The sequence below is a fragment of the Danio rerio genome, chromosome 13 (assembly GCF_052040795.2).
Source record: "Danio rerio strain M-AB ecotype USA chromosome 13, GRCz13ab, whole genome shotgun sequence".
NCBI classification, from domain to species: Eukaryota; Metazoa; Chordata; class Actinopteri; order Cypriniformes; family Danionidae; genus Danio; species Danio rerio.
This window is the reverse complement of record NC_141033.1, coordinates 48,368,443-48,386,817: the sequence shown is the minus strand read 5'-3', so window position 1 is coordinate 48,386,817 and position 18,375 is coordinate 48,368,443. Positions and strand designations below refer to the sequence as shown.

The window sequence follows — 18,375 nt, the reverse complement described above, 5'->3', positions numbered from 1 at the left end:
GTGTGTGTGTGTGTGTGTGTGTGTGTGTGTGTGTGAGAAAGAGAGAGAGACAGAGACAGAGCGAAAGCGAGAGAGAGAGAGAGAGAGAGAGAGAGAGAGAGAGAGAGAGAGAGAGAGAGAGAGAGAAATGGAGTAGGCTACTTTCATTCTCTCGATCTCAGTGAAATAGGGGCTATTGTTGTATTTGTCAGTGAAAGACTGATCCAGCAAACACACACAGTGAAATTGTGCACAGTTTATGAGTTTTAAGTAGTTAAAGCGCTGTAAATACTCACAATTGCCTCCCTCGCGACAGAGCGCATATGAGGTTAATGACGTCAGTAATAACCGGTTATGATTATTACTGAACCGATACCGAATTGTCCTGCATCGCTGTGCACCGAAGAAACGATTAATTTTGACACCCCTACTATATTGGCAAAAGTTTACTGTACATGCACATGAAATTTAATGGCATCCCAATCTTAAAAGTATGGTTCACCCACCCCCAAAAAAACCTTTGTCATAACTTACTCGCCCTTCACTTGTTCCACACATGTTTGAGTAGATTAAAATGCTACAGAATTTTTAAAATGCTGGAAATTCAGAACAATTGACTTTCATAGTATGTTTTTAGTGTGGAAGACTATGGTTACAGGTTTTCAGCTTGCTTCGATTTTGAAAGTACTTGAGGGTGAGTAAATTGGGGGTAAATTTTGATTTATCAATTTAATTCATATGTTCTGCATGAAGTTGCCCACCCTTTCTAGCTACAAGAGCTTCAACTCCTCTGGGAATGCTTTCCACAAGTTTTAGAAGCGTGTTTACAGGAATTTTGACCATTCTTCTAGAAGCGCAATTGCATCAAGAGTTCCTTTCAATGAAAACTAAAGGGCCAAAGTCAACCCTGAAAACAAGCCCACGTCATAATCCCCACCTTCACCGAACATTACGATTGGCACAATGCAGTCAGGCAAATATTGTTCTACTAACAACTGCCAAACCCACACTAGTCTATAGAACTGCCAGGTCACAAAGCATGAATCGTACCTCGAGAGAACATGTCTTTTTGATTTGAAAAGACAGCCCTTTGATATAATTTTATCAGAAACTGACTCGACAGAGATCCTCATTTCTTACTGTCAAAAAATTTATCCACACTGTTTAAGGAAAATATGTTAGTATTTAAAGTAAAATGCTAAATGTATGCCGAATACAACAGAAATCTGAATATCTGCTGCATTTTTACTAAAACCTGCCTTTAGTCAAATAACTAATGTGTAAATTAAATTAGCAGCATTACAATTTCAGATGGCTATTCCTCAGTGCTGGCACAATGTGGTGAGAGATAGACTTACTTGGTTTGGTGAGATTGCAGAGCTCTTGGGTGATGATTTTCTGCAGTCCACGCAGACCCTGGTAAGTGCTAGCATAGTGCACTCTTCCATTCCCTCCAGCAATCTCTCTTAATTGTGCCACTTCTGCATCTTTAGTACCAATAGCAAAAAAATTAACTTGGGAACTTGCCAGAGATTGAGGCCATGTTTTCAGTCCATTTAAATCATTAACTTTCCCATCTGTAATTAGAAAGAGCACTTGAGGTACATTCTTTGCCCGCCGTCCTCCATGCATTTCGGCAAAATAGGAGAGTGAATAGTTAAGCGCCCGGGCTGTGTTTCTGTTTCCTCCTAAAGGTCTGAGGCTTGAGATACCCCTCATAACATCAGCCTGACTCTTGTACTGTTGCAGGGTGAACTCTAATTGAGGGCTGTTGGAGTAGGTGATTGCACCAAATCGCACCCGTTTTTCACTGACAACAGATTTTCTTACAACATGCGTCATTAAATTGATCATCTCCTGGAGACCATCTATATTGGGCCATGCAGACGTATCCACAAGGAAGATGATGTCAATCAATTCTGGAGTCTTGCATTCTGAAATTATAGATAAGATCAAGGTTAAAAAAGACATCTGTTAAATGTTGCATGTTTTAGAAAAAATAAACATTACAAACGCAGTTGTTTTGGCAAACCATGATGGTACAATTTCAAGAAAAGGAAAGCTACTCATTTTAAATGTGAGCACTTTTATTTTCCTCAAAATAAACAATTATGGGAGGAAAAATCATTTGTAACTTTATTTTTCTCTCTCAAGAGTTCACAATTAGGCCCAATCCCAAATCTATTTTTGTACCCCTTCCCCTTCGCCCTGAAGGGCTTCAAAATTTACCCCTAAGAATTGGGACAGCACTACAACACCTGAGCAAGTCATTATATGTCATCACAATCTCTTACTTCATATGATATCGACAATCGCAACTGCTGTAGTTATTCTAGTTGCTTTATGTTTTGGTGTTTATCTTCAGGAAATCACTAAAGGCAATGATATCATGTCATCATAAAGATATAATGTGGCAATAAGCTCGTAACTGTACTGTAGATTTACACAGTGGCCATATTCATCTGTGTAAACACACAAAAACATTAACATTATACCAGACACTGTAAAAAGCTCATGCCCAGCCACTAGACTTTTCTGACAGGGTATTCGAGTGTCATCGAGTGACAGAATGTTGTGAGACTGCTGTGCAGGAATTATGATTATGGATTATTGATAGTGAAATTTAGTTTTTATTTTGGCTTTTTTTAAGCATATCTGTAAAACAAACGCAGTTATGAATATATTAAAACATGTGCCTCTTTGTTGTAAAAATTCATAATATTGACAAAAAAAATACTAATTTGTGGATCTTCTTACTTCTGGGTGCAGCCATGCTGCTGTTGTAGCTGGTGTAATCAGGGAAAATTTCTTACACCTTGGCTTTGAGTGTGGTCCTGAAAAATCTCAGTTTGAAGGGCTATCTAGCCCTTCCCCTTAGCCCTGCGCCTTTAAGCTAAAAAGAATTGGAACACACCTAACCCTTCACGTGAACGTGCAAAACAAGGGGTAGGGGTAAGGGGAAGGGCTAAGGGGTAGAATTGGACCTTAGGGTGCTTTCACACCAGTGAATCGATTCAGTTGTTCCGAAACAGAAATTACAAATGTTACATTGTTGCTCTTTGCTCTTGGAGCGGTTCACTTTCACACTGCAAAGTTTCTAATCGGACCAAAAGAGCTAAAACGCGTCACGTGCGAGTAAACTCTCCTTACATTGGTCAGTGTCAGGGTTTATTTTGCAGCGTCCCGCTAAGCTGTCAGGAGAGGTGGTGGTTTCGTGTTGATTGACAGGGTGCGCGCGCGACGTGTCTGAGGAGAGACGCGGTGGGGAGGGGTGTGAAGGGTGCGCGACGATGCCTATTTGAGGACCGGGAGAAAGATGCAAGATTACCGGGAGATCATCACTCGTTTGCGGGCATCCGGAGACTCGCGAAACTTCCGGCCCTACTCATAATTCTCTCTTCATATAGCCGTAAGCCTATTACATATCCATAAAACACTGTGATATAACCGCGCTCGGATCGGATCGCTTTCTCACTGCAATCGAACCGCTCCAGGGTTCGTTTCAATCGAGCCGAGACCACCTCATTCAAGCGATCTCGGAGCGATTACTTTGGCGCGGAACAGAGCGCGATTGCCCTGTTCACATATGCCAATCGAACCGCGCTAACTGGGCAATCGAGATACGTTCCGAAACAAAAGTGTAGGTGTGAAAGCACCCTTAGATATTGTTTGATGCTATTTGCAGGTTTAGCATGCTGCCCCTGGAGAGAACCTTGGTCTCTTAGATATTAAGCACAGGGCTCCCCCTGGTCATTTAGCATAAAGGAGGTCTAAGATCAGGTCTCGAGAGCTACCCTGGAGTAGAAATGAAGTAGAAAAAGTGGAGGACATGATATATATGACATGATATACAGATGCCTTTTTATTATTGTAGAGAACTATATACCAAAGGGTATTGAAAACATAAACATATCTTTAAATACAAAATAAATAGAGAGAGGTTGAGAGAGCTTGATCTGGAAATTTAAAAAGCCAGAATTCGAACTCAGGAAATCTGAATCTAGCTGTAACCATTGGGCTTTTGAGCCAACCAGAATCTCTTTTAAAAATGTCAGATTTCACCTACCTGTGTTGCAGATCTTGAGAAGTACTTCACTGCTTAATTCTTTCAGGGAAGCAACTGCGTCTTCATAAAACACTTCTCCATGGGATCCAGCAATGGCAAGAATCTGAGATCTGTTAGCATGTCTCAGACCAATTGCATAAGTGTTGATGGAATTGTCTCTGAGGGCTTTAGCTGGCAGGGCTACATCATCCCTACTTTCTCCATCTGTAAGAGCTATCAAGAACTTTAAAGCACTGGATCGACCTCCTTTAGACTTGTCAAAAGACTGCAAAACTTGTGTGAGAGCTTTCCCAGTATATGTTTTACCCGTCACCTGTCTGATATTTCTAATTTCTTGTAATAATCTATCTTTATTATCAAATGCATTCAGGGAAAACTCCTCGTTTGGGTTTGTGCCATACTGAACTACTGCAACACGCTCCTTTTCCGATCCAATAGCAAACTTTTCTATAACATACTCCATTATATCTTTCATTTTTTCAAAGTCTTCAGCGCTAACACTATCAGACCCATCGATTAGGAAGACAACATCTGCCAAGAGGCCTTCACAACCTAAAAAACAAAAACATAAAAAAAACATGAAATTCAGCAATTGAAAAATCCTGTAACATTTTAGTTTGTATGTGTTCAAGGCATGAATATTGTTATATTCTACATGGCTTAAGAATAAAGTTTAATCAGACACAGACCCCATAGAGAATTCTAATAAATGGAAATATATGCAAATTGATACACAAAGTCATATTTGGTTTTCACATATCTAAAATTTGTCACATGTCCAACACGTTTCAAAATATTGGAAAAATGCCCATTTAATTATTTGTTTTTTAATCAATGGAATTACAAATAAATGTTTTAAAAATCTCAACAAAAAAATCCAAACAAAATTAATTCTGTCAGAATATTGTCAAAACACCCCCAACTTTAATTATAATTTGTAATTAGATGGCAAACAGATGAAATTATATATATGTATATTTTTTTCATGTAAGGATGCTAGACTCCCATGCAATCTGTCAGACAGTGCAATGGGTGCATCTTCTTGGCTCAGAAACATGTCTTCAACAAGTGGTGATATTTTCAACAGTACAGGCAGTGCGTAGACGAACACTCCCCACTACAAGACATACTGATCTGGCGCGATCAATTTTCACCAACAAGCAATCCAATCCACCTTTTGTCTGCTTTTTAGTCAGAATTTCACGAAAAAAACATGAAGCGATATAGCCTTTCAGTTCTTGTAAACCTTTCATTAAACTCTTATCTTCATTTAAAAACATAATTTTTATTTAAGCCGTACGCAGCTAAAATCAAATACGTTATCCGTGACCTTTAACACACATGACCCGCGAATTAATACATTTTTTATTTGACTTTAGGTCAATCCTAAATTTGTAACGATTGCAGAGAGACCACTTTAACATCATTGAAATCACATGTATGAAAGCATTTAGGCTTTGCTGTAAAATATAATGATGACTGAAGAAGTTGTGGTGGGTAAGTTGGAATGTGGTGGGTTTCTAAAGTTAATAAGGTGTTCTCTGTCACTAATTGTTTAACCTGTATTGATGCATTCAATGTAAGCTGCACGATTAATCATTAAACATTTGAGATCTCAACACCCACACAACATAAATTATAAATTATGGTGATTTGCATATGTTTATTAATGCTTCTAATTGCTCCATTCAAATCTGAAAACGCAAAAATCAAGAAAGAGATTCTGTTTTTAGTGTTTAAAGTTAGTAAACAAGTAAAAACAGTGAAATAAGACAGAAGTACTGCATGGGATAACAGTTTATAGTTTAGATAAAACCACTAACGTTTATGTTAAAGATTGACAATGTTGTCATGTGGAAAACGACGTCAAAAATTTAAGTTGCAGGCAGCAATTACAATATTTAACCAGTAGGTGGCAACAACCAGCCATCAAAAATATGCCACTGAATAATTCTTCAAAAATGATCATCTAGCAATGAAACAAAGTTTTATGAGTGAATAACTGAATCATTTATTGAAAATGAGACTAAAAATAAATATGGGCTATAATGTTAGATTTCTACATTTAGCGTTATCAGCAACAGTAGTAGTAACAAATAGTTTTTCACAGTATTGAATTTTTTTCAATTTTTTTTTTTAGCTGTGCAATCCTTTGCCAGTAACATCACACAAAGGCCTCTTCACCCTTCACCTCTGTGTATTACTCCGCCCACATACAGCTAGCAAAAAGCAGACACTACAGTTTTACAAATATTACTGCTGTTAGACAACAAAATGTACTTTTGAGGCTTTTTTAGTCAAGAATGTAGTTGTTTATATTGCAACTACGCAGTTTATTTGTAAGAACAGTGCCTATTTTAAAGTATTTACAATTTCTGATAGAGCTAGTCTTCGGCCATTAGCCTGTCATAGTGTAGTAGACCAAAGACGGTTGACGTTGTCTATCCAAAAGATGACCCCAGGACCGCATAATAAGCCCTTGCTTAGATTCAAACTGTTGTGTGTTTTCTTGAGCCCGAATAAGAAGTTGAAAACGGAAGTGTCATGGTTTATAAGGTGGACAGGATAGAGTCAATAAGAAGCTGCGAATAAGAAGCTGGATTCAGCCTCGTTTCTACTTATCGCAAACACAACAGCAGTCTGGTAGTGATTGTGCTGCTTTTTTCGAGGTTAATTATTGTGATAATGTAACAGTTGCTTAATGTTTGATATGCATTGTGTATAAATGTCCCTTTAAGAGGACTTCTTCTGTGGTTGTTTTACCTTTGAGATGCAAGCACGCATGGTTTGGAGCTCAGTTCAGTTCTGGTGAGCTCTGAGAAGTGTGTGATGGTCGCTCTACCGCTGTATCATTCTTTTATTTCAATAATGTAACATTTTATTTTGCGACGGATGATTGAGTGTCTTTTTCTTTTCCTTTTTCCTACTCATTGTCATTGACTTGCATGTATGTTGTCGACAGCACTTGGGAGAAACGCATTAGGCCAATAGGAAGAGCGAAATAGTTTCTGTCTCCTTTTTTATCCCTTAAAGTCTCCGGTTAAATGCTGGGACACCTGGCACCTCTCACAATTCTGACGGCAACAGAGAAATACAGTAGACTGTAATAGACTGTAGGGAGATATCTCTGTAGACAGATGGCATTTCACGTTCAGCCTTATAATCTTAAAATGTGAGCAAAATCAGCTATTTTGTCATCACTAGACATTACGCTATAGACAATCATTTAAAAAATAGCTCTAAAGTGAGATTGGTATTAGTAACGGCTTCTGCTGTTCTGACGTCAGCTGCAGATGTGAATGAATGGCGGAAGAAAGTTGTTACTAATACAAAAGGGTTTTACACTCTCCATGTTCGATTTTCTTTTTTATATACAAGGTTGTGCCATCGAACTGTTGTATAAACGCAATGTTAACTTGTAGCAGTGCGATATAGCTGTATATCAGCACTAGTGGGACGCTAAGTGCCAACGCATGCCTACCACCAGTGCTGATATACAGCCATATGGCACTGCTACTCATGTGATATTGCGTTTATACAACAGTTCGACATGTGATATATTGCTCATATATATATATATATATATATATATATATATATATATACTCATATATATATATACTCATATATATATATATATATATATATATATATTTATATATATATATATATATATATATATATATATATATGTAATCAGAATTCTGTGTAAACCGAATGCAATATATGTTTCATATACAGTATGATAGATATGTGAAATCCAACCAAGAATATCCATGTCATATATGTAATTTGCATATACTGCCATTTATCTAATTTCTATATTTGACATTTATTTACAATAACCATTTGTATAATTTTACCACCCTATCTAACAAAACAATCATGTATAAAAGCATAAACGCACAATTTCTCACCTTCAAAGGAACATATTTCTGTGAGGATGTCTTTCTTGATGTCTTTGAGAAAATCATAGTTTTTGACATAGAACGTTCTCTGTGGGCTGCCAGATATTAATTCAAGTTCGGGCACGGATGCATTTTTCACACCGATGGCATAAATGGAGACATTCTGTTCAGCTCTCAGATGTTTAGCAGGCACTTCAACCGGCTCTACAGTCCCGGTTGATTCGCCATCAGTGATCACAATCAGCAGCTCACGAGCCTTTTCCCCACGCGTTTGAACAGCTTCTCGAAACAGCGGTATCATCTGTCTGAGCCCCAGATCAGTTCTAGTCCCACCTCCGTACATTTCAAGGTCTTTAACTGCCTTTTCAACGTCAGATTTTGTGCTATAGTCGTGTAATCGGAAAACTGTGGTTGCCTTGCTTGCAAACTTCACCACTCCAATGCGAACGTGGTCTTTTCCGATCTGAAACACGTCAAGGCATTCCATGATGAATTTCTTCATGTCTTCAAAGTCTGGATATGATATACTTCCTGATTCATCTAGAAGGAAGTATATGTCGGCTTTTGCTGTTTGTTTACAACCTGTGAAACAAAAAGAATCAATTTTAACATGAATAATCTTAATGTTTCCATCAAAAATGTGCACTAGTATTTTTTAAAAATGGTGTGCAAACCTTCTAAAACAGCGCCAAGTGAGAATTTAGGTATGATGGCATCACTGATTTCATTGCATAGAGTTTTGGTTAATATGCCAGCAAGCGAATTGAGCTGATCAAAGTTTTCCACATTGAGCACAAACTTCTTGGGCGGGTAGGATGCAATCTCTCTCAAGTCGTCCTCTTTGGTATCTTTAATACCAAGTGCAAATATGGACACTCCAGATCTTCGTAATTCTGCTGCAGCGCTGGCAGCATCGTCGGTGGACTTTCCATCAGTGATAACAACAGCAACCTGCTGGACATACTTGTCTCTTCTGCTGCCCCGTGCTTTGGTGAACACATGCTCTTTGGCAAACCTGAGAGCAGCTCCGGTGTATGTTTTTCCACGACCATATGGCAGGGTGTTGATGTAGCGAAGGATGTCGTTTTTATTACTGAAGGTGTTCAGGTACACATCAGCACGAGGGAAGTCGCTATAGAGGATCACAGCGATCTGTATTTTGTCTTTGCCAACGTCGAGACGTCCGATTGTGTTTTCAAGAAAGTCGCGTACAAGTTGGAAATTTCTGGATTTGATACTGCTGGACTGATCAACAATAAAAGCAATATCTGCCACCACGTCAAACTCGCAGTCTGTCAAAAAGACAAAAGCAGTTTACAAAACCTATGATCTACACATCTACTGACATTGTAAATCCTGGGAAAAACTTTAAAGGCACAATATGACAAGATATTTTTATTAATATGGTCCCAAAAACCCTAGAGCAAAGAGTACGTTTACATGAACACAAAAAGGCCCAATCCCAATTCTACATTTGTACCCCTACCCTATCCCCTTGGCCCTTAAAACAGAGTGTAAAGGGGAAGGGCTTCAAAAATTACCCCTTAGAAATGGGACAGCACTACAACACCTGCACACGTCATCATGATCTCATGCTTCATATGAGATCAGACGATGGCGATTGCTGTAGTTATTCCACTTGCTTTATTTTTTGGTACTTGATTTCAGGAGATCACTGAAGGCAATGTTATCATGACGATCTAACGTAGCAATAACAATGTAACAGTACTGTGCATTTACACAGTGGCCATATTCATCTATGTTTAACACACCAAAAACAACATTAGCATTATAGCAGACACTGTAAAAAGCCCATTCTTAGCCACACACAACGTTACAAATAAACTGCAGTTCAACTTTTGTTAAAATACCCCTAACTTTAATTATAATTTTCAATTAGATGGCAAATAGATGAAATGATATAGGTGTATACGTTTTCCATCTGTGGATACCAGACTGTCATGTAATCTGTCAGACAGTGCGATGTGTTTTCACGAACAAGCAATCCACCTTTTGTCCAGTTTCTAGTCAGAAATTGACGAAAAAAATGTGAAGCGAAATAGCCTTTCAGTTCTCACAAACCAGGGTTCAACGCTAAGTATTTTTACTACTGGCCCGATCTGACCAGTGGATCAGATTTTTACTTGCCCTGCTAATACTTTCACTGGTCCTTCCAAAAAAAAGTTAATAGATATTTCTTGACCACATTTTTTTTTTTTTTTAAAGTGTCAAAATGTTTGTAAATCTTGAATTTAAATATTTTTTAAAAAGTTAATAAATGTATAATGAGCAAAATTCAAAGTGTTTTGCAAACAAAAGTAGCAAAATATGCAGGTATTTTATTGCAAACAAAAGATGGCTGACCTGCCAAATTGACGGCAAACTGTAAAAAACATCTTAATTTTATTTTGTCATGGTGTACTCTCGTAAATGCCTGCTTCCAAGACGTTAGAAACAATTGTTTTCCTTTTGCATCATCACTTGATGTTGCTGCCATGTTGTTGTCTCTTCGCTGTACTGGTTGTTACGGAAAAATAACATGCTCACTACATCTAATCAGATAAGAGGAACCGAGAAGGTAGCATTTGAAGGCTTAAAAACACAAACTGTTTCTCAATTCTGACTGTATTTGCACGCAATTGACAAATGGTCACAGGCAAATTAAACTTTAGTGACAGTGCATCAGTGGCTCGATCGGGCTAGTAACGATCCTGTCTACTGTCCCGAACATCTCACACACTGGCCCCGGGCCATCGGGCAGTCCTTAATGTTGAGCCCCGCAAACCTTTGATCAAACTCTTATCTTCATTAGAAAACACCATTTTTACTTAAGCCTTACGCAGCTAAAATCCAATACGTTATCATTACGCCATCGCCAAGGAGAGTAAATGAAGAATTAGTATAATGCACAGATTGCGCTGTTATTCCTTTACAAAATGTAGTCCTTCTTATTCCTGTAGTATAATAAATCTCATTTTTTTATGACATATTATTGGGGGGGTTTGAGACACGGTGTATATATATTACTGACCGTTAATCTGTTTATTTACACAGAAACAGCTCCATATGAACATATTTAGTTATTTTAAAGTGATCTATTTGCACACATAGTGTGAGAAATAAACTGCAGTTGAACTTAGCAGAACTGGCCCGATCAGGCCAGCGACCCCTTCAGTCCCGAGCATCTCTCACACTGGCCCCGGGTCATCGGGCAGTTCCTTAGTGTCGAGCCCTAATTTGCCTATTACATAATTGGAATACACTGACACAGCCTGCTTAGGGGGCAATCATGCCAGGTTCTGAAACAAACGACTTTGTGTGAAAGCACTCTCAGTCAGAAAGTCATCAAACTATGCCTTTGATGGTTGTGAATATCCCCACTCTAGTGGCAAAAAATACATACTGTGCCTTTAACAGAACACATTATATAGAAAGAACAAATAAAAAGCATTCACTCACCCTTCGAGACAGCAACATCTTCCCATGTGTCAACGGCAACTTTGATTTTTTGCTGCACAAGTGGAATGTTACCTACTAACTTGTAGTTGTGTGATTGACTAGCGATGTCCTTCATCTCATAAGCATCAGCTCTGTTTAAGCCAGCAGCAAAAACTGTCACTGCATCTTTTTTGATTTTCCGAGACGCTTGGATGACACCATCGGCAGATTCTCCTGCTGCAATGACTAACAGAAACTGCTTATAACCTTCAGCAGCACGACTTCCAGCATCGCGATTGAAGAAATTTGAACGAGCATGTTCAATGGCATGTCCAATTCTACGCTCCCCTGTAGGAGTCAGCTGCAGGTTGCGAATAGATGTGCTCATCTCATTTCTGGTACGATGTGTATTGAGCAGAAACTCTTCTTTGACGTTTTCACTGAACTGAGCTAGGCCGACACGATTGCCATTTATTCCCACGTTGAGTTGGCCGATCAGTTTTTGGAGGAAATTCTTTATTATTGACAGCTCCTGTTTTGATGCTGAACTGTCAACCAATATGAAGAGGTCAGCAAATTTTGGCAGAAAAGCTGAAGAGAATGGAAACATTGGAATAAAATTATTTGCGTCTAATCAGTACATTATTCCACACATGTTCACTGCATGATGGGAACAAGGTAAGAAAAGTACTTATTTCTTTGTAGGGTTTTGCAATACATTTACATTTAGTTATTTAGCAGATGCTTTTATCCAAAGCGACTTACAAATGAGGACAAGGAAGCAATTTACACAACTATAAGAGCAATAATGAATAAGTGCTATAGGCAAGTTTTAGATCTGTAAAGTCTAAGAAGAAAAGTATTAGCCAATTTTTTTATAAATTTTTTTATTTTTTATTTTTTGAGTACAGTTAGTGGTATATCCAGAGAGGCAATTGCAGATTAGGAAGCGAAGTGGAAACTAAATAGTTGAGTTTTTAGTCGTTTCTTGAAAGTAGCGAGTGACTCTGCTGTTCTGATGCAGTTAGGGAGTTCATTCCACCAACTGGGCAGATTGAACGCGAGCGTTCGGGAAAGTGATTTCTTCCCTCTTTGGGATAGAACCACGAGGCGACGTTCATTCACAGAACGCAAGTTTCTGGAGGGCACATAGATCTGCAGAAGTGAGAGCAGATAAGGAGCAAACCCAGAAGTCGCTTTGTAAGCAAACATCAGAGCTTTGAATTTGATGTGAGCAGCAACTGGCAGCCAGTGCAAACGGATGAGCAGCGGAGTGACATGTGTTCTTTTAGGTTCATTAAAGACTGCTGGTGTGTATACACACACACACACACACACACAAATATATATATATATATATATATATATATATATATATATATATATATATATATATATATATATATATATATATATATATATATATATATATATAACTATTAATTAATTGAATTTACAGAAATGGTACTCTCGTGATATACAATTATCAGAATATGAGATTTTTGTAATTTCTTAGCTTTTATTTTAATATTGAACAGTTATTAAACATTGAAACAAAACAATCACTGAGTATATACCCAAGCAGACCAAATAAAATCTCTTACCTTCTGACTGCGCTGTCACAGTCAGGCAAACTTTGCTCCGAAGACTTTCTTTTAGCCCCTGCAGTTCCTGGTAATTGTTGATACTGAATAAGAACTCTTCATGTGGGATATTAGCAATGGCCCGCAGTTTTTCCATGTTTCCCTTTCCCACTCTGATGACGAAGAGGGAAACTCCTGTGTTTCGTAGTCTCTGGGCAGGCTCCTCAACATCATCTCTCGATTCCCCATCTGTGATGACTATGGCAATGCCAGGAACATTCGGTCTGGCCAGGCTAAAGTAATTCTCACGGATGAAAGTCAGTGCCTGACCCGTTTGGGTGCCTCCTTTGCGGTAGATGAGATTGTTCAACTTTTGGTGTAGATCTTTCTTATCTGCATAGTCACCGAGCAGGAACTCTTGGTAAGGTCGGTCACTGAACTGGGCGAGTCCTAACCTCACCAGGTCAGGTCTGAGGTTAAATCTATCCACGAAAGCATGAAGGAACTTCTTCACTTCTTCAAAATCGTTGTCTCCAATGCTACCAGATGAGTCCACAAGAAGCACAATATCTGCCTGAGCAGTGTCAATGCACCCTGAAACAAGTGAAGGAGTTTTAATTAAAACGTCGACCATTTAATGTTTCTCTTAATTTGGGAATTTGTAAAAGTGAAGTGATGGAAACTCATAGGTATAGTTTAAAGAATGTTACAAAAATGACATTTCGGTCATCATTATGGATGGTTACCGAAACTCGGTACTTTATTGGGACTGGTGCATAATTATAAGACTGAAGTATCGATAAGCTCTGATGTTAACGGTTGCGCTATCAGTACTGGAGAATTATTGCTAAATAAATCCAAAGTAGAGCAATTTAATTGACCAACCTTTTCTAATTTGCGATTTTTGTTTTTTGTCTGCTCTATTGACAATCTCACGTAAGAAATGTTCGTCTTGTTCCGTCATACAACTCACTCGCACCAAACGCACACACAACACGAGACTCACGCGCACACAAAGCTCGTAAGTTTGAGCTTACTCACTCAGATCTTTAGGATCAAATAAACTAGAAATTCCAAATTCAGTCAAAGCAGAATGAATTGGCTTTCAGCCACTACGCTCCTCGCTGCTGGATTCAGCTTCCAGAAATGATCAGATGTGCTCCAACATTAGGCACAATTAAATCAAGACTGAAAACACATCTGTTTAACTTTGCCTTCACTGAATGAGCACTGTGCTACGTCCGACAGATCGCACTATTATGTCTTTCTTTTATTCTTTTATAACCTGTTTTAACCAGACTGATCTCACGAGAAAACGTAAGTATTTTACGTTTTGGCAGTATAGTGGCTAATTCAGTTCAGTCGTAAGAAATTATACGATTTTAAAAAGGAGGCATGGCACCTAACCCCACCCCTAAACCCAACCGTCATTGGGGGATGAGCAAATCATACTAAAATGTACGAATTAGATCGTACGAATTCGTACGAATTAGCCACTAAATGAAAAAGTTACGAATTGCCATGAGATTGTGTTGGTTTTAACACATTTGAATGTTTTTATCCGTTTTTAATCATTTTATTGTTTGTTTGTTTTTATTTTCTTATATTTGTCTTTTTTATTCTTGTTTATTTAAAGCACTTTGAATTGCCACTATGTATGAAATGTGCTATATGAATAAAAAAATAAAATAAACTTGCCTTGCCTTAATAGAGATATGATGGCGGAGAGAACCAAATGATCAAGAGAATAGTTGTATTCTCTGAGTGGACACTGACAGTGCTCGTTGCAACAAATACAATAAGTTGTAAAAGCGGAAACAAAAGCAAGCTGGCCAAGCATCTTTCAAAATTAACTGCAGACAGACAAATGCAAAGTTTTCTACTACCTAGCTACTAATAGTACACCCCTTACATCCTCAGGTGCATACAGTACAGTATGCTAGCAGTCAATTACATGAGGTCTCTCTAAGTTAGAATAATATGAATAGTTTAATTAGCGCACACATTCAGTTACATTGAAAACAGATTTTTTTTCAGCAGCCTAAAAATGCCTTTACCTCATATCATATATTTACAAATAGAAGAATAATAATAAACAATACTTATTAGGAAATTATAAAAAAAAAAAAACTTATTTTTTTATTGCAAGAGGCTCCAAAACTGTATTACTTTTTTAATAATAAGCCCAGTAAACTCCTGTGAATGTGCTGATGATAAAACATAATCATTAGCTACAGCTGATTGTTTTAGTGCCTTTTGCAACTCAAAGAGGGTAATTTTAAATACAGGGAGCATAATAAGCCAAGAAAGGTCCCAATTTCTGCCAGAAAATGCAAACTTGTTGATTTTTTTTTCTCCAGAAAAATGGTTTAAAACTGATATCCATTTGCAGCCTACCTGTATGTTCCAACTGTGTTCCTTCAAAACCATCGTACATTCTTTTACAGCCAAATATTTACTATTTTCTTTTACAAAAATGTTTTTCATCCTATTTTACATTACGTAATACTAAAAGTGTTATTACTTCTGTTCAGTTTTTCCTCTTATCAGTACTTTGTGTAGTGTAATAATAAAAAACACAACACAAAGTACCGATAAGAGTACTATTAAAGTACAAAACCGATAAGTCATATCATTCAAAGTTGTAATGCCTTTTAAACCCTATCATCTGTGACGACAATGTGCAAAAGTTCAGGTACTGATTATGTGCTTTATTCAGTGTTAAATGCTACCAATGTGAGTTTTAACACTCTTTAACATGACATTTATTGCTATACTACAACAGCAGTTAGTTCACCTCAGATCTTAAAAATGTCTCGACCTGTCTATAATAGAGAATGTGTGGCACATTTTAAAGTGCAAAAAGACGACAAAGACCCCGTACTGTTGCCCACCTTAAGACTTGTTTGCTTCATCACTTGGTGTCTTCAGTCCCTAAATGTGTTGTGAAAAGTCGTGATGTCCCGATCAGGTTTTCGAAAAGGAAATGAATGAATGCATATATATTAGGGATGTTATAATATTGTAAATACCGTCAAACAGCAATAGTAATTTTTTTCAATAATACCATAGGCGCATGACTCAATAAAACTATATTTCTGAGAAAAGTTTGCTTAGGCGAATGAAGCGAACGGGAGGGAGCGGGAACTACAATTCCCATCAGCCTAGGCGTGGCCATCATCCTTTGCGGTCTGTTGTTACTATCCAGTAATGCGTAAATGGAGTGTGTTGCTAGTAGCAGGGAAGAAAAAACTGGAAATGATTGAACCTAAAGCGGGTTTTAAATTGGATGTGTGGAAGTATTTCGGTTTCTTTCTAAAAAGATACGAAAAAGGAGAAAAGGTGACAGACAAAAAAAAAAAAAAAAAAAAAAAAACGGTATGCAGGCACTGCCAGACTGTGGTGAAATATAAGTCGGGGAATACGACTAAAAACAGTCAGACATTGACTTGTACCACAAAGAGACCTCTATCTCACTCATGGCTTGTCCTCTCAAGTGGTGGAAAGACAACCACTTCAGTATTTTCAACAATACTAAATTGAAAATTTATTTTTTTTATATGGTTTAATAGTTTTTTGTTATTAAAATTGAAAAATTGAAGTTCCTGTTTCGAAACTTACAAATGGATGGCTAATTTGTATGTCATTGATATGTTCAGTGCTACGGTAAATAAACACTTTTGGCACTTTTTTCGAGTCTTTTCATTAGATTTGTTTTTCCTGTAAATTACTCAATAAATACCGTACCGTGCCTTTCATACCGAGGTATTATCGTACAGTGAAATTCTGATACCGTTACATCCCTAATATATATACATATATATTTGAGTCCTGATCGGGAGATAAAGTTCGATAGAGTTTTAAGCCATGTGATTTGGCCCGATTTCCGATCACGTGATCGGATCTGTACATCCCTATTGAAAAGCAATGGCAACATTACAAAGTGGTAAATGATTTACCGTTCCAGCTGTTTTTGAAATGTGTTGCAAGAACCAAAAGTGAATTGTGTCTATTTTAAAAAAATAAAAATCATAAATCACATGAAAAATTTTGTGCTGTTGTTTTGTCTGCAATGTAATACAAGTCAAAGAAAACTTGGAAATCACTACTTTTAATTTTTATTTTTATTTTTGCATTTTTCATAATGTCTCAACATTTTCTGATTTCGGGATTGTATTATTAATATTAATAAAAGTCTTTTTACATTATTAAAAAAAAAAAAAACATTTTCTAACTAAGGTTAAACAATGTTTGAAGAAAGAACGAAGTCCATGATGTAATTCAAAAGCATAAATAAACTGAAAAATATTAATTACAAAATATGGAAAACTGTTAAATTATGTTTTTTTTTTCTTACAGTGTACCATGTGAGCTCAACTGACACTCTTCACTCTCATTAACTATTCCTTGTCAAATTCACAACTCATTTAAAGAATGTTACAATCTTCTCAATGTTTGCCACATGACTTACCCACATCTGAACACCACAAATTTCCAATAAACGTGGCACTATTTGTGTAAATGACTAGTATGTAAATTGTTACCTCGTGTTGTCTCGATGACATCCTTAACAGAAGTGCACAGCTCTCGGACTACACTCTGAGAGATTCCTTGCAGAGCTGCAAAGTCGGACACGCTGTAGACGTACTGATCATACGGCTCGTTCGCAATCTGCCTGAGCAATCTCACATCAGCGTCTTTGATCCCTATGGCAAATATTTTGATTCCCCTTTGCCTCAGCTCCTGCGCCTGTAAATCAACCTCATCTTGAGAATCTCCATCTGTGATAACAATGGCAATCTGAGGAACGTTCTGCTGCGCTCGACTTCCGGCCTCTTCAATAAAGTGCTGTTTCAGGATGAACTCCAAACCCTGGCCTGTATGCGTCCCGCCGGTTTTATAACGCAGATTTCGGATGTAGTCCAGAATTTCCTCTTTGTTCTGGTAAGTGTTGAGCGAGAACTCTGTACGTGGTGTGTCACTGTATTGGACCAAACCGATTCGGACTTTATCTGGAGCGACTTCAAAGTTCTCCACGAGTGAGGAGAGAAATTGGCGGATTTGTTGGAAATTGTCCAGGCCGATACTGGCAGAGCCGTCCACCAGGAATACAATGTCAGCCACCTGTTTACAAACTGAGAAAGAAAGAAAAATATTAACTTGTTCAAGAAAAAGCAAAGTTTACAGTATTTACCAAGAAAATGTTTTTCCTACCCTGTGTCTGGCCATTGCTGTCAAGAAAGCATAATGACAGAACAAGGATCCCAAGGAATCCCCACTCCTTCCCCATGCTTGAGTTCCTTGTTCTCTGGAATTAAAATAAAAAAGATAAGTGGCTAAAAGTGTATGCATTAGCAAAACATAACTCAAGAGTTCCCACTTAGATATGCTTAGCGTTTAT

General features: G+C 37.7%; 1 protein-coding gene across 4 annotated transcripts in view; it reads right to left on the bottom strand.

Moving 5' to 3' along the window:
* Positions 1 to 18,375, bottom strand: part of LOC100535278 (collagen alpha-6(VI) chain) — an 89,402-nt gene that overhangs the window by 62,175 nt on the left and 8,852 nt on the right. For all 4 annotated transcript variants that reach the window (XM_087279757.1, XM_087279754.1, XM_087279755.1 and 1 more), the window contains 8 exons: positions 18,189 to 18,282; positions 17,519 to 18,109; positions 12,996 to 13,568; positions 11,413 to 11,982; positions 8,628 to 9,245; positions 7,963 to 8,535; positions 4,046 to 4,597; positions 1,338 to 1,913 (listed from right to left, as the gene is read on the bottom strand). In XM_087279757.1, the coding sequence (XP_087135883.1) occupies positions 1,338 to 1,913; positions 4,046 to 4,597; positions 7,963 to 8,535; positions 8,628 to 9,245; positions 11,413 to 11,982; positions 12,996 to 13,568; positions 17,519 to 18,109; positions 18,189 to 18,282 (4,147 nt within the window). The remainder of the gene's footprint in view (positions 1 to 1,337; positions 1,914 to 4,045; positions 4,598 to 7,962; positions 8,536 to 8,627; positions 9,246 to 11,412; positions 11,983 to 12,995; positions 13,569 to 17,518; positions 18,110 to 18,188; positions 18,283 to 18,375) is intronic.